The 23,012-nt window shown below is 36.8% G+C and overlaps 1 protein-coding gene across 1 annotated transcript in view; it reads right to left on the bottom strand.

The window, feature by feature from the left end:
• The window catches only part of VPS50 (VPS50 subunit of EARP/GARPII complex), a 119,103-nt gene that overhangs the window by 80,758 nt on the left and 15,333 nt on the right, over window positions 1–23,012 (bottom strand). Inside the window, exons 3-9 of the mRNA XM_004602182.2 lie at window positions 15,321–15,443; window positions 13,951–14,022; window positions 8,389–8,442; window positions 7,039–7,109; window positions 5,830–5,947; window positions 5,708–5,743; window positions 4,178–4,260 (exon numbers count right to left, since the gene is read on the bottom strand). Of these exons, the coding sequence (XP_004602239.1) occupies window positions 4,178–4,260; window positions 5,708–5,743; window positions 5,830–5,947; window positions 7,039–7,109; window positions 8,389–8,442; window positions 13,951–14,022; window positions 15,321–15,443 (557 nt within the window). The remainder of the gene's footprint in view (window positions 1–4,177; window positions 4,261–5,707; window positions 5,744–5,829; window positions 5,948–7,038; window positions 7,110–8,388; window positions 8,443–13,950; window positions 14,023–15,320; window positions 15,444–23,012) is intronic.

A 23,012-nucleotide genomic window follows, 5' to 3' on the forward strand; every position in this document is an offset into this window, starting at 1 on the left:
AATATAACCTGAGACCAGATTCACAGGCAATGCCCCTTAATGCAGAAGCAAATACGTGAGTCCTGTCTTTACTGCTTTTATAGTCATAAGAATCAGTTCTTGGCTATACTGTGTAATCAGTTCCTAAGACCAAATGGTTATTAAGTGATAAAATGTGAGCATAAATTCAGTCAGAAATTAATTACTATTCTCAAGAGTGTCAAATGATTTTTCATTCTAATTCAATCTGGTCCAAGCAAAGATTGAACCATGCCTTTTGCTACATTCCAAAATTTCAGGTATATTAAATGGATGTTTAAAGAATCATGTCTGGGCAGGCTTAACTACAGAGTTCAAGAACAGAGACTATATTGTGTTCCAGAAACCAGAGAGAACAGCAAAAGAAAGAACAATAATAAATGATTAGTATTCGAAAGTCTATCTATTTAATAAAGACCAAAAAATAAAATAAAGTTACAATAAAACTCCTTTTATTTTTGTGATAGCAACCTGTTTTACATGGCAACCAATTCTATAGCTATATTCCAGTTCACCTTTTCCATAGGAGGTGAACAAATTTCTCACTCCCCCAACTCAAAACAAAAAGTAAAGTAACAAGTGAAGGGCAAAGGGATTGGATTGGTGGGATAAATGGTGTCTAGCAAAGGCAACAGCAGAAGTATGAGAGGGAAAGATGTTGGCAGAAGGGCTGTCAGCTCCACCAAACAATCTCAACAAACAGCTATAGTCTCTGAGAAACCCTCATGCTGTCCCTAAATCACCAAGTAAAAAACACAACACAGGGAGTTTTCATAGGAAACCCGAGGCAAAGCTTCATTAGAAAGAATATCTTGGGCATCCCTGGGTACTAGTGTATGTATTTTTACCAATTCACAGAGAATACAACAAATACATCCTATTATTTTGTACATCACTCACATAAATAAGCATATTGTCCAAAACAGTAATAGATCTTTTGAATTTCAGACTTTTTTATTTAAACCTCCACACATCACTATATACATGAATGAAAAAGTACTTAATAGCCACTTCCTTCTAATTTTTAAATAGCTACTTCTTGTTAACTTTAAGACTAAAACTGGAAGTCAGAGAAACAGTACAGAAGTTAAGGCAGGCACTTGCTTTGATTACAACTGATGCCAGTTCTATCTCTAGCACCACACAGTACCCATACCCCAAGAACACTGACTATGGTAAACCATTCTTTAAAAATCAATAAAATTTAAAAACTAAAAAATTAATTCCAACCTCCCCCCATCACCATCACCATTTCCCCAGTCCCCAATTTATCCCCAATAAATAAGTAAAATATTTACCTTAGTATAGCTTAAATTCAAATTTTGATAAATGGGAAAAATTAAGTATCAAACATATCACCTATCCCTCAAGTTATCTGTCACCAAATTACCAAACTCCTTGTTCCACCAAATTATTTTACCAACAAATTTCCATACAATATCCCTGTTCTTTGTAAAATACAAAATATATTGTGTTTTCCATATTACTTTCAATCTCTCACTTTTTTTTTGGACTGGAGCGATAACACAGCAGGTAGGGTGTTTGCCTTGCACTCGGCCAACCCGGGTTTGATTTGTCCATCCCTCTTGGAGAGTATCGAAAGCTACTGAGTATCCCACCTGCACAGCAGAGCCTGGAAAGCTACCTGTGGCATATTCAAAATGCCAAAAATAGTAACAAGAAGTCTCACAGTGGAAATGTTACTGGTGCCTGCTCGAGCAAATTGATGAACAATGGGACGACAGTGCTACAGTAGTACATGTGCCCACTTTAGAAAATTTCTTCACTCTACACATACACTTAAATCTGTCCCCAGTAAGGAATTATTCTGATTTCTTTGTTGCTGTAAATCAAATAGATTATTTTCAGTTTTCCTTCTGCTAGGTATTTCTGCAACAAAGACTTTATCATATTATCTTTAATCTCCTACCCATAATCCCTCATTTCTTGGCTTAGCTAATTCCTCCTGACCCTCTTTCTATTCTCTTTAGTCTTGATCCTCTAAGGAGATTTTGATCCCAATATTTCCACTATATGCTCAACTTCCTTCTCTCTCAGGCCCCATCCCACCTATACTTCCTTCAATCTCAGCTTCCTGATGCCAATTATCTTATGCTTGGTTCATCACTGCACAGCCAATTTCAGAGCAGAGCACTTTGCAGGTAATAAACATTCAGTATATTCATAACTGCCTAAGTTATTTTCACCGAATAATAAACTAGTGTTCTCAGATTTATCACCACAAAATAAAAGGATGTGGTCTATGTTCTTTTTAGGATTGACAATACCCTGTTAGAAACTTCCAACATACGAGAGCTAATTCTGTCACTAAATAATAATAATAAAAAAATTGTAATGACATCTGAGATTTTAATAGTGACAATCCCTCAAAATAGATGAAACTGACATCACTGGCACTACCATACTATGTATGTCCTAACCAAAAAGAGGGAAAAGAAGTGTGTTATTTCAGTATTCATGTTTCTAAAGAAATCAATACCATAAATATTTAAAAAGAATCTCTGAAAGGGAAAATGCCTAGCCCTTAGTCTGCGCTCAGCAAAAACCCATGATACGGGAATATATTAAGAGGAAAAAACTTAATTCAATCCTGAATTAATATATTGTTTTACGATAATCCTTTTATCAGATACTCAAAAACAGTATCTACAACACCAATCATCATGGTCACTGACTACCTGGATTTCCACACAGGAGACCAAGGGCACTAACTTTTAGGAATGGTAAGACTTAATTTCAAATACAGTTTGGTCAGCAAGCACACTATTTTCTAAGACCATGTGTTTATTTGTGAGGGCTTTAGAGAAATGATGGGAATTACACCTGAGGATTAGCATATCCCCAAGGTACTGTCACCAGTAATGCAGAGGCTTCATTTTAAGCAGACCAAAAATCCATTAATAAAGCCCTTTTACATCACACTGCTTATAAATAAACAAAACAATCTAATACATTAAATCCACAATCCCTTAAGTATTACAAACATTAATATTACCTAAAATAAAGTCAAGTCTTCCAAAAGAATGAAAAATATCTGAACCATCTGCAGTAACAGAAACAAACTGCAATAACATTCTCAATGTTTATAAGCTGAGCTAAGGAGGAAAAACTCCCAAGAGATACAATGGAAATGAAAATAGACAAATTTTTTCTTCTTGACTAGCTATAAAAATGAAATCTGTCAGACTGGAAAGAACATCTTAAAAAAAGTACCAATGAGTCACAACAAGGAGTAAAAAGATCATGCATTCAACTCTGGACAAGCTCAAGTAACTACCTACATCCTCTCACTCTGCCTCATGCTTTTTATCTGTAAAATGAAGATGATATCATACTTGCTGATAGGACTGGTGTAAGGAATAGATAGCTGCTGTGTTCATAAAAATTAAGTGAAGTTGGAATCAGGGAAATTGCTCAAGGTTGAAACGTTTTGTTCTGCATGTAGGAGCCCAGTTCATGCCAGACATAGATGATCCCCAAGTACCACGAGTTCTCCACCGACATCCTCACAGATGTGACCCAAAAATCAATCAATTAATCACTTTTAAACTAATAGAGTTTAAAAATAAATAAAGAAAATAATAAAATTAACTAGGACCAATCTGGCACATAGAGAGTGCTGGGGAAAAAGGCACTATTAATATTGTTAATAATAAGAAGCCAAGAAATTTAAGTCTTCACTTCAAAGAAAAGATAATTTCATTTTTACCAGTAAATCATTTAAACATTAAGACAGGCTATTTTAATCATTTTAAATCTATTTGTTGTAGAACTTATAAATTTACTTCTCCTTCATGTATATGGACTGATATTTATTCAATAAACCTTTTATCTCTTAACATGAAAAAAAGGGTTGGAGTTGTGGCTCAGTATAGAGCACAAACCATACATTTGTGTGGCCTTGGGCTCAATTCCTGGCACCCGTCACTCCCCAAAAAGAAATAACTTGGTTTCAGAGTATTTTATTTTTTATACCTTACAGGTAAATGTTTATAACTTTCTTATACTGACCATTTATGGAAAATAGTGCTAACACAGAGAACAATACTAATTTTCAATATTTATGAACTCCAGATGTTATATAATGCCTACACAAAACTTTAAAATGAAGTCAGTTTTATATATTTTCTATACTTACCTTATACAGCTATAATGTTTAAAAGTGCTTGCAGCTTTCTGACATTCCAGGCACAACTGAATAGCTCCTGGATAGTCTTCCTCCTTAAAATAACAGAAGTCATGAAATTGGAAACATTATTTTCCTTAAAACTCCAGGACAAAACACATCTTTGCTCTAACTCTCCAAAAGTTACAGAACTAGAATATTTTTAATTCTTCCTTAATATGGATGATAAATAATAAAAATGTAATGTGTTCACATAGGAAAAACACTCTGTTCCCTCAAAGACATATTTATAACTGAGCCCATGTCAATTGGATAAAGCCTAAAGGAGTTAGGAGCTGCCTCCAGGGTAGGTAGTTAACTGTTAATTAGTATGTCTTCTGTCAATAAGTTTATATATGTAAAATGTTGCAACATAGCTTATAATCTCTACTTATAATCAAAACTCAACAATTCTAACAGCAAGAAACCAGGAAATATTTGTAGACAAATTAATTCAGGTAAAAGTGAGTCACAAATATCTTCACTAGTAATATTACCACCTAAAATACAGTTTAGTGCCAAATGAATTTTTTTACATGGATTCTCAAACTTTTACTTAGCTGTATGTAATGGTTCTGAAGCAACATGGTAATCATTAAAAAGCAATAAAATATCTTTTTATATTTAAAATCAATAAATGTGATTCAAATCACTGATGGTAATGAGATGATAACAAAGTACCTAAAAAAGCTCAAGTGGCAGAGGTGGGAGGAGTTGGGAGGGGTGGCGGGAAGGAAACTGGGGACACTGGTGGTGTGAAAGCTGTGTAGGGATGAGTGTTGGAACACTGCACGAATGAAACATTGTATGACTGAAACTCAATCATGAACAGCCTGTAGTGGTGATTCCATTTTAAAAAAAAAAAAGCTCAAGTAATATGGTCAAGCATGTATAGTATTAGGCTTTGGTGGACCTGATTAACAGCAGTGGATAATGAAGGCTAAAAAAGCACCAAAGAGAACAGAAATGGCTTACAGAAAACCAGCCAAGATAGGCGATACCAAACAAGTGAAATATAAATAGCCCATATATCACTACTGATTTTAGATGTGAAAGATAAATGTAATGCACTCTAGGTGCAAATACAACCCAAAGATACTGAAGCTAACATATTTATTTTACTATAAACATTTCCCAAAATGAAATTTTCCAAATGAACTGTATCAACAAAAAAGTGATGGGGCAGGAGAGAAGCTCCACAGGCTGAGGCATGCTTTGCACTCTTGAGGTCAAAGCTCAAGCCCTAGCACACCAAGTAGCACCAGAAGCAACCCTAAAGTACAGAACTAGAAGTAACCCCTGAGCACTGTAATCAGGTATAGCCTAAATAACAAAATAATACAAGAAAAAGAAAAAAAATGTTCAAGAGTAAGTAATTTACATGTATAAAAATGCTCTTTGTATCATATATCACTATACACAATGCACAATGGAATTTTTTAACTATACTTTTCCTATTTAATATTAATAGAATCACCAAATTTCTAACCCATGTTAACATACCTCCAGCATTTCACTTAAGCGGACATCCGTTCTTTGCTGAAAAAAACAAAAAACAAAAAATCAATGGTGAAATCTCAGACAACCATAAAATTAGTTATTAATTTTTAATGGCCTATATATACCAGTGTTTTTATAGTTCTCAGAGATTTCAGAAGTCCGATCAGCAACTGACGTTTCCTTTGATTTGCAAGAAGGCCTAAACTAGCTTGAGTAAAGCCCTCCTTTGCAATATTCAAGTGTCTGCAAAAGTGAATTTAAAAGTAATTAATATTTTCTATTATTAGAAGAATACTATCCATAAATAACAACTAGACATCAATTACTCTTAAAAATGATGACTGTGAGTACTATTTGACAAAATTTGCTCAACAGCTCAATCTGAACCAAAATTCCTTAAAACAGGAGTAGATTGGAACCAAACCTCAATTTGTTACTGGTTTACAACAAGGAAGTTACAGAAACTGAAAATAAGCTTTAAAAAATACTCAGGACAAAAGTTTACAAAATAAGTCTATGTTGATAAATCATATATAAAAAAAGAATTGAAACTATGAGAGCCAGAGATATAGCTCAAATGAGAGGACCACATGCCTTTCGTGCCCAAGGCCCTAGATCCCTGGTACCATGATGCACCCTCACATCAACCCTGCTGACCTCCAGCACCACAACTCTAAGCACTTTCCCTGGCATGGACTCTGGACTCCTGAGCAGTACAGGAGAGACACCTATTAAAAATATAGGTAATGGTCCCCTGAGCACTGCCAGGAGTGACTCCTGAGTGCAGAGCCAGGAGAAACCCTTAGCATCGATGAGTGTGACCCAAAAAGAAAAAAAATATAGGTAAAAATATATGCATTTTTTCAAGCAGTGAAGCTGTATTTTGGTGGAAGGGTGGAGTTGTGTGCACACACAGCAGTGCTTGGTGGATCATTCTGTGTGAGGACTGACCCACAGGTTCTCACATGGGAACCATGAGTTCTGGCCCTTAGAGCTACCTTTCTAGTTTAAAGAACTGTATTCTATATCTGTTTTTTATTATCTTCGTAACTTTTATTGCATTTTACAAAGATTATGGCAATAAGTTGGAAAAAACTTTTAAATGATTCTTCACCAATGAAAATTTGAAAGGCAATAATTTAAGCATACAAAAAAGAACAAAAATTATTTATATAGACATTCCCCACCTATATTCTTAGTACAGTTTTTGTATCATGATATAGTTTCAATTTGGAATTCTAGAAACTATAGTGAAAAAAATAAATTATCAATGAATAATATTTTTTCTTAAATGTTTGTCATCTAAGAAAGAAAAATATCACCAAATGCTATACCTCCTCCCATTTGTGCAGATAACAGCAGCTAACTGAAGACCCGTCTGTAATGAGGTAACTCTTTCAAGCTCCTATAGAAAGATTAAACATAAGTTATTTCATACATATAAAATCCCTCAAATACATATTAAAATATGTAAATAATATATATTAATATATAAACTAATATATGTATGTTTGAGGAATTTTAGTTTTGTTTATATTAACATGGTACTTAAAAACTTTATTGGGTTCAAAGAAAAGCCAACTTGGGAAAAATGTTATCAACAAAAAATTGAGAACTGAAGATTGTTGACATCTTTTTCAAAAAACTACCTGAAGATGAGCACTTTTGGTTGATTTTCAGCAATGACATATGACAAAATATTTAGTCACTATGGGCTGGAGCAATAGCATAGCGGGTAGGGCGTTTGCCTTGCACGCAGCTGACCCGGGTTCAATTCCTTTGTCCTTCTCGGAGAGCCTGACAAGCTACCTAGAGTATCTCGCCCACATGGCAGAGGCTGGCAAGCTACCTGTGACATATTCAATATGTCTAAAACAGCAACAAGTCTCACTTGGAGACGTTACTGGTGCCTGCTTGAGCAAATCAATGAGCAATGGGATGACAATGATACAGTGATTGCTTGTAAGGAAATCTAGACCCTACCTGCACTAAGTTGGCATAAACAGATACCAATAGTATATCTATTTAAATATCCCTGCCCATAGAACTTCAAAGATTAAAAAATATAATTTTTGTTATCTAAGATAGTTTGTGACAATGAACACCTTCATTTGAACACTGCTGGGTATTTCAATGAATTTTTACAGTCTGATTTTCTGGTGAAAACAGTTTCTTTTCTTTCTTTTTTTTTTTTTTTTGGTGGGCCTACACCTGGCAGGGGTTAGAGCTGACTCCTGGCTCTTTGCTAAAGGATCACTCCTGGTGGGACAGAAGGACTACATGGAGTGCTGGGGATTGAATCTGGGTGATATGCAAGGTAAGTGCCTTACCTGCTATCTTATTTCTTCAGCCCCAATTTTATCAAGTTTTAAAGATATACTGATATGTTGCCATTAGGCCTTCATTATCAGTTATCTATGTGCTAAAAAAGTAAATAAAGACAATTTTCACTGGATCCTCTAAAGTATAAAAAAAAACAAAAATATTACTTAAAAATCAGAAATAACCTACTTCTTTAGTTTGATAAAGGGTAACATGCACACACACATGCACACACACAAACACAAAATGATATATGCTGTTACAAAGCTATAAAAAGAAAACATTAAAATACTTCAAGTTTCAGGTACATGTCAATAAAACTTTTTTTATATTTTATTACTAACAATAAAAAATTATCCTACCTTTACATAAGCAGGCTGTTTTTCAAGGATTAAATCTGCTACTTTTTTAGAGACCTACAAAAACAAGTAAACAAAGTAAAAGAAAAAAACTTATGCTTCCTACTACATTTTAAAGTTGTTGCAATAATACTTCATTGATTTTCCCAATAATTTCTGTAGAAGATACTGATATGTATCTTCACTATACATAAATTATCTTATGTATCTTCACTATACATAATACTACACATAAGATACTGACATGTATCCTCACAACACACAACATAAATCACATTACACATAAGTCTCTGGACTTTTAAATTAGTAAAAGAAGAATAAAATAAAGCACAGTATATTTTATTCTCAACAGAAAATTAATGGTCATTATCACTTGTATCACTTGTCATTCTGTTGTTTGTCAATTTGTTCGAGCAGGCGCCAGTAACATTTTCATCCGTCCTTGTCGAGTGCTAGTGTAGCTCGATGGCATCTGCTCACTCCAGGAACACAACGAGTCTCAAACCGTTCATTCAGGGTCTTGACGAAGAAGTCTGACCATCTCATAGGTGGGAGGCCACTCCGTCTTTTGACGTTCCATGGAATCCAGTCGGTAACAGCTCTAGTCCAGCAGTCATCTCTATATCACATTATGTGTCCAGCCCATCTGATTTTCGACGCCTTGGCAAACAAGACAGAGTCCCTGATTCTTGACTGTTGATGGAGGTCGGAACTCCGGATTCCTTCTCTCACTTGAGTGAAACGTGGTACTCCAAGCATAGCTCTTTCAATTCCTCTTTGGGAGACCCGAATAGCGTTCTCATCCTGTTTGCATAGGGCCCAGGTCTCTTGAGGCATATGTTAGTGCAAGAAGAACCGTGGAGTCGAAAAGATGCACCTGGAGCCAGAGGTTCTTCATCCTCTTAACCACTTCTTCGACGCTCTTGAAGGCATTCCATGCTGCTCTCTTCCTCCTGCACAGTTCAGGTGCCAGGTCATTTGTCATGTTGAGTTCTCGACCCAGGTACACATAACTGCTGCATTCAGAGATGTTCGTTCCATTGAGGGCAAATGGAATATCAGGAACTAGTCCGTTTCTCATGAACACTGTCTTTGTGAGATTCAGCTGCAGTCTGACCTTTCCATACTCATAGTCAAAGTCGGCCAGCATTCGTGCCACTTGGCTAATATTTGGTGTTATGAGAATGATGTCATCAGCAAAGCAGAGGTGGTGTAGTTGCCAACCATCTATCTTCATTCTCATTCCTTCCCATTCCAGTTGTCACATGATGTTCTCAAGGGTGGCACTGAAGAGTTGCAGTGAAATGGTGCCGACCTGCCAAACCCCTCTCTTTATGTAAATGATCACTTCTTTGTAGAATAGTGAGATCCTGGTGGTGAATCCGTAATACAGCTCACAGAGGATTCTGATATACTGAGTTTGAACACCCTGTTTGGCTAGGGCTTCGATGACCACTTCAGTCTCACAGTCATTATATTACTTTTAGTATATTCTTACTCATGATATTAATATGAATATCATTTTCTTCTTTTTGGGTCACATCCGGCAATGCACAGAGGTTACTCCTGGCTCTGCACTCAGGAACCACCCCTGGCAGTGCTCAGGGGACCATATGGGATGCTGGGAATCGAACCTGGGTCGGCCGCGTGCAAGGCAAACACTCTACCCACTGTGCTATTGCTCCAGCCCCTGAATATAATTTTATGACTTAACTAACATATGTAAAAATCTAACAATCCTTTGGGGAGATTGAGGTCTTACTTCTAGTAGTACTCAAGGGACCATATGCAGCAACAGAGATTGAACCGGGTCAACTGCCTGCAAGGCAAGTACCCTACCCACTGTACTATCTTTCTAGTCCAAAAGCCTAACAAACCTTAAGGGCACAGATTTTATATATAAAGATGAACTTATGAGTATATAGAGATGTTTAATCGAACTGAATTTATAGATTATCTGAGTAATGACATTCTTGTATCCTTTAGGTCCTTTGTAGTACACAAGAAAATAAACAGTAATTTAGTTCTACAAGTCTAACAAGTGAACATATGCTTCTTGGAATATTATGGAGAGGTCAAACACTTTTTTTTGATCAGTTCCATGAATAATAATGTATTCTAGTTAGAGTTATAACAACTTGGAAGGCACTTGTTGAATATTAGCTCAGAAACATAATTGGTTCCCATTTGCAAGCCAAGTGAAAGCAAAATGTTACACACCAATTTAAAATCACATTAACCCTTCCATTGATATAAGAATGTTATAGACAAGTACAAAAGTGTAAAGATGTATAGACATGCAGAGTCAGAAACCCATCCAACTTGACTGAAGTGGGTTTTTAAAAATTAGATGATAAATGGCTGAATAAATAGCAGTACATCTACATTTAAATAAAATAAAATTAAAAATAGATGATGTAGTTATTGTTTGCCTGACTTTGTGCCAGGTACTGAAAATTACTTTTCTTTTTTCTCTCAATTAACATATATGACAATTGTTTAGATGAACTACAGGTGTCCTTATCCTCCACAGGAGCAACATTAAAACAATAGTAACTCACTCACATTCCTAGTTGGTGAGTTGCGAAGTCAGCATTCTAAGCCAGGTTAATCAAATTCCAAAAGTTGCTGCCCTTGAGACAGGGTTTATTTCCCAAAGAGTCCTACTATACAATGTACATAGATGGCTATGTTCCTATTGAAACATGCTAAAGCCAAGACAATGTAGAAGAGGCCACCATCTACTGAAATGCAGTTCTCCAAAAGCACAACCATTTTCCCACTGGTGCCTAGAATCAAACGTAGGTATCAGATCTCACGTATGCAAGGTATGCACTTAACTACGGAGCCACATTCCCAGCTGTAAAACATATTTTCACTATACAATCCTTATTTGTCAGATGTATTATTAAAAACTATTATGGGCTTGGGGAGACAGTACAGCAGCTAAGGCACTAACCTTGCATGTGCTGACACAGGTTTGACCCCCAGCACCCATTACGGTCCCTTGCATACTATTAAGGAGTGATCCCTAAACTCAGAACTAAGCCCTGAGCTTAATCCAGTGTGCCCCCCTCAAAAAAAAAAAAAAACTTGTATCCCATGAGTGAATCCCCAGAAAACCCAGGTATGCAAGACTTTGTGACTGAGAACTTTGGGTTCAATAAAACTGGGATCCTCCGCCTGTATCCCCCTTTCTCCAGCAACTCAGCAGTCATACCCATAAGCCACCTCTGGCTAGTGCCAGATAATCATGTCATCGGCCACCATCCAGGTTGCATGTCCTTCTCTCCAGGAAGGGAGCATAACATGACACTCACTATAACCATGCCACTGGACCCTGCGCCAGGCTGTTTCATTCGGAGTGCCCTGGAGGGGGGAGAGTGAGACCCCTCCCCGCCCCAAGGCACACAGCCCTGGCAAGGGAAAACTCCAGAATTCAACTGCTGCCATGTTCACGGCTGCTCCCCACATGCTTGGCCAGTCTCACCCACAAGTGAACCTATTCCTGGACTGTGTGGCCACAAATGCCTTATACCTCACACCACTCATATTCCAAGAGTACCACGCCATATTTGACGGGGTTCAAAGTAGGAGGCAACCAATCTTAGAGGGAAATTTTTTTTTCATATATAATCCCACATAAGCATGGGCTGGAGCAACAGCACAGCGGATAGGGTGTTTGCCTGACACACACCTGACCAGAGTTCGATTTCTCCACCCCTCTCGGTGAGCCATATTTGACGGGGTTCAAAGTAGGAGGCAACCAATCTTGGAGGGAAATATTTTTTTCATATATAATCCCATATAAGCATGGGCTGGAGCAATAGCACAGCAGATAGGGTGTTTGCCTCACACGCACCTGACCAGAGTTCGATTTCTCCACCCCTCTCGGTGAGCCATATTTGACGGGGTTCAAAGTAGGAGGCAACCAATCTTGGAGGGAAATATTTTTTTCATATATAATCCCATATAAGCATGGGCTGGAGCAACAGCACAGCGGATAGGGTGTTTGCCTCACACGCACCTGACCAGAGTTCGATTTCTCCACCCCTCTCGGTGAGCCATATTTGACGGGGTTCAAAGTAGGAGGCAACCAATCTTGGAGAGAAATATTTTTTTCATATATAATCCCATATAAGCATGGGCTGGAGCAATAGCACAGCGGATAGGGTGTTTGCCTCACACGCACCTGACCAGAGTTCGATTTCTCCACCCCTCTCGGTGAGCCTGGCAAGCTACGGAGAGTATCTCGCCCGCATGGCAGAGCCTGGCAAGCTACCTGTGGAGTAGTCGATATGCCAAAAACAGTAACAACAAGTCTCACAATGGAGACATTACTGGTGCTCACTCGAGCAAATTGATGAGCAACGGGATGACAGTGATCGAGTAATACAGTGATATATAAGCATACAAGGCCTTTAACAACATGTTAGTGATCTCTTATAAGGGCTTACTGGCCCTGGGTGAAATACAGCAATCTTCACACTCTTCCCTCTAAGGATACTTTTTTCTAGCATTTTCAGCAGTTTTTCATAACAAACAGTATAACATATACTACTTCAGTCCTGCTTTGGGGCAGGGATTGGGACTCGGTATGGAAAAATCTAAAATATGGCGGTGGAAAGGTGTAATGGTGTGGGATTGTCACTGTCATCCCGCTGCTCATCAATTTGCTCGAGCAGGTACCAGTAACGTCTCCATTGTGAGACTTGTTGTTACTGTTTTTGGCATACTGAATACATCAACATAACACCAAACAAATAAATGGTGACTTCAGAGTGGAGAGACAGTACAGGTGTAAAGGCACTTGCCCTGTATATGACTGACTGTTCTGGAATTCCTGGCAATACAGAGTTCCCAAGCACCGCCAGCAGTGATTCCTGAGCACAGAGCCAGGAGTAGCCCCTGAGCACTGCTAAGCATGACCCAGAAAAACAAAAACTCAAATATAAATATATATACATATATATACAATATATGCACAAATATATAAAATTACTTTTATTTTTATTTTATTATGGAATTTTGAACTTTACTCTTTTACAGCTAGTGGTTGGGAAGTCATATACGCATGGCAAGGCACCCATGTTTATACAAGCACTTTGGAAGCTGAAAGGGTTCAAAATTCTTGTATCATATTTAGAATTCCAGAGAGAGAGAGAGAGAGCGCTCAATAGGCTGAGTGCATGCTTCACAAGCAGGAGACCCAGGTTCAACCTACAGCACTGCAGATGAACCACCAAAAACACAGCCAAAAGAGAATCTCAGCACTGAGTCCAGGAGGAGCTCCTGAAACCATCAAGTATGAGCCCCAAACAAACAAAACAGAAAACTATCAAATGCAAGGGAAACAGAATAGAGATTTTATATTTAATATGAACATATTTAAGTACGTACAGAAATACATTCGAATTTTCATATTAATATATAATTTGAGTCAATCATGTTAAATAACAAAATTTGCTTAACGTGACTGTACATTAAACCATAAAATCTCAACTATTATACCTCTGTGTTTCATTTACAATTCTGTCAAAACAAACTTTTTATTTTTTAACTTACTGCTGCTTGTTGTTTTTTCAATTTGTCTCTGTACTCCTCCAATTCTTGCAAATTGAGAACAGGAGGAAGTTTCTAAAGAAAGAAAAATCCATAAGTGAGGGAAAAATTAATGTTTTGCTTTCATTTACCTGAACCCCTCTGTTTTATGAACCTGATGGATCTGGGCAGACGCAGATGTCACACTAAAGGTGTAACATCATATCCCCAGCCATTCCTCTGGCCTCCCTGCTTTTCCCTCTAGGATCTAAGCACAAAAGCCCACACAGGAGTGAAATGAATCAGAAAGAGGGACAGACATAGAATGACTGCACACATTTGTGGAATATAAAATAACATAATAGGAGACTGACACCCATAGACAGTAGATACAAGGGCCAGGAATATTGTTCCATAGTTGGAAGCCTGTCTCATGAGCTGGGGAGAAGGCAGCTGGAATAGAGAGGGGATCACCAAGTCAATGATGGTTGGAAGGATCGTTCAGGATGGGAGATGTGTGCTGAAAGTAGATAAAGGATCAAATGTGATAGCCTCTCAGTATCCATATTGCAAACCATAATGCCCAAAAGTAGAGAGAGAGCATGGGTGAAATTGTGCCTTGGACGCAGGGGGAGGATTAGGATGGGGTGGGGGGAAATACTGGGGACATTGATGGTGGAGGATGTGGCACTGGTAGAGGGATGGGTGTTTGATCATTGTATGATTGAAACTCAAACATGAAAGCTTGTAACTGTATCTCACGGTGATTCAATAAAAGAAAAAAAAAGAAAAATTGATGGTAAAATATTAAGAAAATAAATTTTTTTTATGGAAAAAAAAAAGTCCATACAGGAGTAAGCCCTGAGTACTCCTGAATATGTCACAAACAACCTCCCCTCAAAACAATGAGCTGGAAACTGACTGACAGTATATATGAACTGAATATCAACAGTGCATGCATACTATATTTGGTTTGATCTGAAACTATTACTCTTTTATATATTTTATTAATTTTAAATGCCACTATTGTAAACATTATGGCATGAGCTTTATCACGGCTAAATAATTACATAAATATATTAGATATGACTTAAAATTCTCAGTGGTTTTTATAAACATGTCTAGTCAATATAAAATAAGATAAAGGCAACATACTGATTGTATGCTAATAGTTCGAAACTAAGGTACAGAAAGTTGTACCTACAGTTGCCCATTACTTTACACTTAAAAAAATAATATCATCTTAGAGCAAAACCTACAGTTCCTTTATCATGATCATAACAGACCTCTGCCCATATCAAAAATACATAACCCCCATGAAAGGCATTCAAATTTCATTTACAAATTCAGTCACTGAACAAAATATTTTAAATATACTGACAAAAAAATTTTACCTCCAATTCATATTTAACAATATCAAATGAGTCTGTAGAAAAGTACACCTGTTCAATACTATTAATTAGTTCTTGGTCAGCCTGAGGGTCACTAGGTTGTTCTCGAAGTTCTCGAAATTCCTCCTTTAAAAAAAAAAAAAGTGATTATAGTTTTTGTAGCTGTGAGAATTCTTTCTACATGGAATTAAATAATCACCTATTGTAGGATTACATAGCCTCAGGTAGTTTAGGTTTATTGGGTTACTCCTGTTACAGTGCTCCCACTCCTCTTTGTTTACTTGTAGCTTCTTTCTTAGTGTTCTGTTGACTTGTAAATGTTTTTCTCTTCTCCTTGAGTCCTCTGCATAGTTTATTCAGAGCAATGTCCTTTTTGTATGGACACAGGAAGACTTAGTAAATGCTATGCTTTTGTAACCTGGGAGTCATTTGACTCAACATGATATTTTCCTCCTGGGCATCTGTTCTCTCAACCTAAGCCTCAGCTGCCCTTACTTCCTAGCACCCCCAAAACAGGGTCCCGATGAGGGACGAGACGGACTCAGGGCAAGTGGTGAGTTGTGTGCTACCCTGGCATCAAGATGGGCCTGGCCAAAGTGCCTAATGCTTAACTATAAGTTAAGAGCTTGATCATGGACAAATGTTTTCATGATCCAAACAGTGATAACTAGATTTGGACCCTGCTAGGTTTAGGAGTGATTAATCTGGCCTGAATGCTGTGGTCTGAGTCTGTGGCAAGATGTTGCCAGGAGAGCTGCCTTGCAAGCCTCAATGTATCTCTTGCTATGTCCATACAAAAATAACTAGTATTAAGATGTTAATAAGTGTTTGGACTAAGGAAAGGAAAAAAAACTTTAAGAGTCAGGAAGGGCTGTGGAATGCCCTGCCCTCAGGAAGGGCTTTCTTATGTTGATTTTGCTACCTGGCTGGGTGTAGCCTAGAAGGAAGGTGGGAGAGACAAGGAGGAGGAGAGACAGAGAAGCCAGAGAGGCTAGATCCACAAATCCAGAGAGAGATCAGGAGCCAGGAGAGAAGCAGAGAGAGAGAGAGAGAGAGAGAATGAAATAAACTGATCGAGCAACCAGTTTGGCCTTCTTCCTTCCGTCGCCTGCCCTTGACCAACAGCCACACACAGCGGTTCCTGAGCACCGAACATGAGCGATGAGACAGAGCCGCCCGGAGAGCCCGCGAGTGCACACACCCCTCGGCGTGTGCCTTAGTTTTTTACAACCTATCATATACAAATAATTTTCCTTGGAGACAAACTGATTAAAAAGAAGACAAACCAAAACAAAAAAAATTAAAAACAAAAAAACTCAAGAAATAACCAAATACTTTCAAACTATGTATCTACTGGAGAAAAAAAATTGCATTTGAAAAATGTTTTGTTTTCGATACCTTATATGCAAACCAGAACTAGCTGTATGAAAGAAAAGAGAAAAACAAAGTAACTACCTAACGTTGTACATACATAGGACAAAAGCATGTCCTCCCCTGAGCAACCTTCTAAAATCTGCCTCATCACAAATGACAAGAGACCATCTCAACAACTCCTGTGTCACAGGCAGCACTGAAAACCTGAGCTGCAAGCATTCTTCTGCTCAAAACTCCATTATTTGGTTAAGAAACAATGACCAGAAAAGTGTTGTTTCATGAGGTTTCTTTCCAAGTGTATTGCATATGCAATTAACAGTCTCATGATGAACATAAAGTTCTGTGGTGATAAAACACTTTCCTTCCAATGATACAGAATAGAAAAGGTCTATGGATTTATAGAACTAAAAAGAGCTTAACTAACAAGTCTGCTTTATATATACATATATACATCTAGTCACTGTCATCCCGTTGCTCATCAATTTGTTCGAGCGGGCACCAGTAACGTCTCTCATTGAGAGACTTATTGTTACTGTTTTTGGCATATCCAATACGCCACGGGTAGCTTGCCAGGCTCTGCCATGAGGGCTCCATACTCTCAGTAGCTTGCTGGGCTCTCCAAGAGGGGCGGAGGAATTGAACACCACGCTTGGCTGCGTGAAAGGCGAACGCCCAACCGCTGTGCTATCACTCCAGCCTCACATATATACGTATATACTATATATAGTATACACATAATTTAACCATGTAATCTTTTTATCCAAATTCATCTCAAATATATTTAAGTACATGAAAAGAAACTAGCATTTAAAATCATTTCATACTCATTAAATAATACTTGACAAAAACTCTTAATGACACTAACTTGACAGCAATTAAATACACAAAAATTACACAGTCAACTAGTATATATTATTTTCCAAGTTAAGATACCCTGGACCATTTTACTGCAGGGGATAGTTTTGGGTTATAAAAGAGTCAAGCTTGTGTATCTTTTAGGCTTTAATTTATATTTTACATTTGAAAAGTTATTTACTATAAAATTATCTCCTCTTAGTAGACTTGAGCTGAAAGAAAATATTAGAGCAATAAATCTGATCTGAAACTCTGGAGAATAGCTGGCTATTTAAATTTAAAGTTCCAATAAATTGAAACAAAAGGCAAGGTCATATCAAAGTCAAAACTGCATAAATAAGTGTATGGAAAAATGCCTCTATGCACTAAAACTCAACTTAGAAAATATACAAATGAGAAAGGTCATTGATACAGCCATTTGTAATTCTGCATACACTTAGACCACATGAAGACAAAAAGAAATTCGGGATCCTATTCGCACAGTTTATCTAGGACACAGCAATCAGTTTAGAAGCCGGAATACAGCTCTGAAGAACAGATCAGGGTTAAAATCCACACAGGAGAAGCATTCCCGGCTAAACTATCCACAGGCAACTTTCCTCCATCAAATGAAAAGCTTAAAGGGCCCAGGGGACTGTGGTAAGGGCTATAGCCACTTTGGTGGTGAGTATGATGCGTTAACTAACACTGTACCCTGAAGCCTAGAAACATTTACAGGCTGCTAAACCAATGGTAGCTCAATTTCTAAAAAGAAAAAGAAAGCAATAAAAGAAAACTGGAAGTCTCTGTGTGTCTTTGGAGAAGTCAGCATTCTCTATTCGACACATTTCTTCTCCCTCTCCCTCCTTCTTCTCTCACACTCACACCTCTTCCTCCTTCCCCTTCCTGAAAGCCTCCAAATTAAAATCTGTTTTACTTCAAAACAGAACTGTCACTGACACTGTCACTGTCATCCCATTGTTCATCGATTTGCTCGAGCGGGCACCAGTAATGTCTCCATTGTGAAACTTGTTACTGTTTTTGGCATATCGAATATGCCAGGGTAGCTTGCCAGGCTCTGCTGTGTGGGCGGGATACTCTCAGTAGCTTGCTGGACTCACCAAGAGGGACAGAGGAATCGAACCCAGGTTGGCCATGTGCAAGGCAGACGCCCTACCTGCTGTTCTATTGCTCCAGCCCTATGCAAAAATCAGTTTATTGTATACAAAAATACAATTAAGACGCAGACATTGAAAGAAAAAGCTTTCTTACAAGGCTGATGAAAAACACAATAAAATGATTTACAGCATAGGAGAAAATAGAAAGTATCCTACAAAACACACAAACACACATAACCGAACAAACAAAAACAAACCAAGGAAGGTGGCATGTATCTCATTAGAAAGTATTCATATGTGACACACAGAAATTTAAGTAGATTAGCCTAAGAAAAAGTTGATGTATTTCTCAAAAATTAGATAAATGATTAAAAAAAATAGGTAAATGATATTCCTAGCAATAATTTTGAAAAAAAATTAAGGGTATAAAGTAAGTATTTTACTGTAGTTAATTTTAGGGTTGCACATAAAATTCTACTTACTTAACTGTTTCATTATAAGGTATGGGAAGCGAAAGAAAAGTTTGTTCTATGTAGTTAACAACTGAAAAGAAATGATGTGGATCGCTTAATTGCAAAGATTATTTCTAAAAGAAAGGACAACCCAGCCCTAAGAAACCAAATAGAAAAAATATGAATTTGACTTTCTGTTTTCTGTATGGAAAAAACAATCAACGTGATCAAGTAAACATTTTAAAAGTCTCAAAATTTTAAACGTAAGATTAAATTTCAAAATGACACACAACATTAAATTATTAAATGTTTTACAAGAATAATTGATCTTAAAGATGTAGTAGACTATTCCTAAAATTGAACAACCTTTCTGAAGGGCAGATTAGGAATATATTTCTAAAGCATCTATAATATAATGCCCCTAGACACAGTAATTCTAGTCCAAGGAAATAACCAGAGATCTACAAATGATTGCTATATAAAAATGCTAACCTCACCAATACCTAGAAACAACATACTAATTTACAATAAATAAATGATTTACACATATTGTGAAATATTCTTAATATTGATTTTGGAAAATTATTTAATGACATGATATAACAGATTAGGCTCAAGAACGAGATACCTAGATTTATAGATTTATACTTAGATTTACAGATACGTAGATTTATACCCAGATTTATTTATCTAAATTTATAGATTTATAGATTCATTCTCTGCTACTTTCTTTAAATATAAGAGGAACCTAGTTTTCTTGTAAATAAAAACAGAACAAAAAAAAAAAGGGAAAAAATAACTGAAATGACAGTAAGGCACAAACTGGAAAAAGCAGTCAGAAATTCCACCATCTCCCCTGAAAGTCCACAAACATTTGAAACAGCAGTTTCAAGTGCTGCACAATTCAGGATCCAGAAGGGATAAGGCAATGTTATCTCCAAGGAATTCCATAGCACCACTAACAAATAAATGTGGGACTGGTGTTGGACATCGCATGCCAGAATCTCTACTATGAAAAGCTTCGTAAATCACAGTGCTATAATAAAAAATAAAATAAATAAAATATCATTTGAAAGAGGAATAAAGAAAAAAATTTTTACAAAAACTGCTAAGATGAAAGCCATCAGCTATAATGCCTAGCCAAAAATTTAAATCAAAGCAATAATGAGGTCTTTCATCTGAAACGTAAAAAAAAAAAAAAAAAAAAAAAGCCAAGAATCATGAGGAGTAATGAAGATCTGCATATAGTACCTAATTGATTGGTCTGAAAGAAAAGACAATTAGATTTCAGCTTCAACTCTGCTGTTAACCTTGAGTAACTTACTAAGGCTCTCCACATCCCAACGTTCTTTACCTAAAAAGTAAGCAGACATTGCGAATTCACACATATGCATGCTCACACATGTACAAAACAACAGTGAAACAAGTATCTAAAGTCATTAAGAATGCGAAAGGAAAACAGGATTTCATTTATAAATCTCTCACAAACGTACATTTCACAAGCGAGATGAATCTGTAAAAAGAGTACAATCTGTCTTGTTTATAAAAGGTCAAATGCCATTCCTTCCTAAAGAACCAAGCAATTATATCACAAAAGGACAAACTTGTATAATTTCAAAGAACTGATACAGAATGCTTGACAGATTCAGTGTAAATATCCTGAACTAAGGAGAGGTCTAAAATAAAGAAAGACAGAAAGAAAAAAAGTGCACACACACACACACACACACACACACACACACACACACACACACACACACACTAGCAAGGTCTCAATACAAAATAAATGTGCAACTCTATCCCTATAACATATTTTCTTGCTTTCAGACAACTATATGGCTCCTGTGTGAAAATATATAAACGAACTCATTCAAAACTCCATTCTAATTGGAATCCTGAGCAATCCACAGTGATCCTATCTCATATACTGTGGGATCCTTATGATAACCCACTTGCATTTTTAGGCTTTAAGACTGCTTCTGAGCTGAAGAGATAGTACAATGGGTAGGGAGCTTGCCTTGCACACAGACAACTCAGGTTCAATATCCAGCACCCCATATGGTCCCCCAGTCCCATCAGGAGTGATTGCCTAAGCTCTGAGCCAGGAGCAATTCCTGAGTATGATCCCAAACCAAATCAAAACAGCAATAACCACAATACTTCTGTTTCTATCTCATCCTTTCCTGAATGTTTCATCATTGTCAGTACTAATGCCTGCTGAATCACATTACACACTTTTTGAGGACTAAGAATGCTCATTTTTCTAAACCTCCATGATCCGTGGTGCCAAGGCATAAACTGTTGATAATAATAACTAACCAAATAAAAATTAATTTACACAGTAAACTGTATTAAAAAAGAAAAGAAGAAGTCTGATGTTCTGATGTCAAAATTTTATGCTCATGCTTAATAAAACATTTCCTTTTCCTAACTAGAAACAACAATAAATGTTAAATGATTCTAAAGATATCTTCTGGATCTAAACTAGAAAAATAAACAGGAACAGATTGTATACTCTTCATACAATTACACTGGTAATTTTGTCATTATAGAAACTAGTTTCCCAGGGTCAAAGCTATAACAAAATACATAATTCCCCACCTAAAACAGAACCAATTTTGCACACCAATCTATATGCATGAAGCAAAATTTTGCATAAACAAAAGGAATAGAAGATTTTAAGCAAAAAAAAAATAAAATTTTAAGCGGCAAGGGATGTGTCTCGGCAGTCGAGCACATATCTTGCATGCAAAAGGCCTTAGGTCCATTCCCCCATAATGTGAAAATAATAATAATAATAATAACAGTAATTAAAAGGCAAAATAAGGGGAACAAAAGAACAAATAGAACTTTTTAGACCATATTAAAATGTGGTTTTGAAAAATTAGAACAATATTTAGATGTCCATGTTTAGGGAAAAATTACTTCAGTTTTTAAAACTGCTTTTATTAATAAATCTCTTCAACTTTACTTTTATGATATACATCATGTCACACCAACACATACACTATCATTGATGGTGGCATGTGTTTTTTGTAAAACCTGAAAAACTAAAACCAATTTGTCAAAACTAAGAGTACCAAATATGCACAACTTTTCTGCTATTGACAGCCCACAGCACCAAACATAAGTGAACAGTATGTCAAATCACTCCAGAATTAAAGCTGGAGCAAAACTATAATTAAAGTAATGCATTTAATAATAAAGGTCTAAACCCAAAAGGACAGATGGCAAAAATGAACAAATTAATCTCTCTTCTATACTGTCATTAGGAAAGAGCCTGCTGTTTCAAAGCTGGGTTGTCATACCTTCCCCCAACCAAGTTATACATCAATTTCACATTTTAAAAAATCTATCACACTATGAAAAATTTCCCATACTGGGTCATACAGAAACAACAATGATTGAAATAAAGCTCTTCCCTTAACTAGCTGCTGAAGCAATAGGCTGGGTCCAATGAATAAAGGATGATGACAGGAGGCAGAGCATAGAGAGGTAGAAACAAGATAAAGAGCATCAAAAAGGAGAGCGATTTCCCACCTGATAGGAGACACGGTATTTGGGCAATAAGAGACTAGGTGAAAATTTGTTTGAAAAAAATAAAGCAGAGCATAAGCAAAACCAGTGTAGTGGGAAAGCAGATTCAACAATAATGGGTGTTTGGTCCCCCAAGGGAGAAAAAAGACATGCAGAGGGTCTGCATGTACTCCTCAGCAACAAAATGCAAAACTGAGACTCGAGAAATCTTGAGTACAAATACTTTACTTGTACTCAAACCCTATCTTTCCTTTACTAAAAAATGAAGTATCTTAACACACATTACAGCGTAAGATGCTATATCAAAAAGTTAGCATACATATTTAATATTTTCTTAACATAATAAACCAAGCAAGATTATATTAAGAAAGTGGTAGATC

Source organism: Sorex araneus, chromosome 1, assembly GCF_027595985.1.
Source record: "Sorex araneus isolate mSorAra2 chromosome 1, mSorAra2.pri, whole genome shotgun sequence".
NCBI classification, from domain to species: domain Eukaryota; kingdom Metazoa; phylum Chordata; class Mammalia; order Eulipotyphla; family Soricidae; genus Sorex; species Sorex araneus.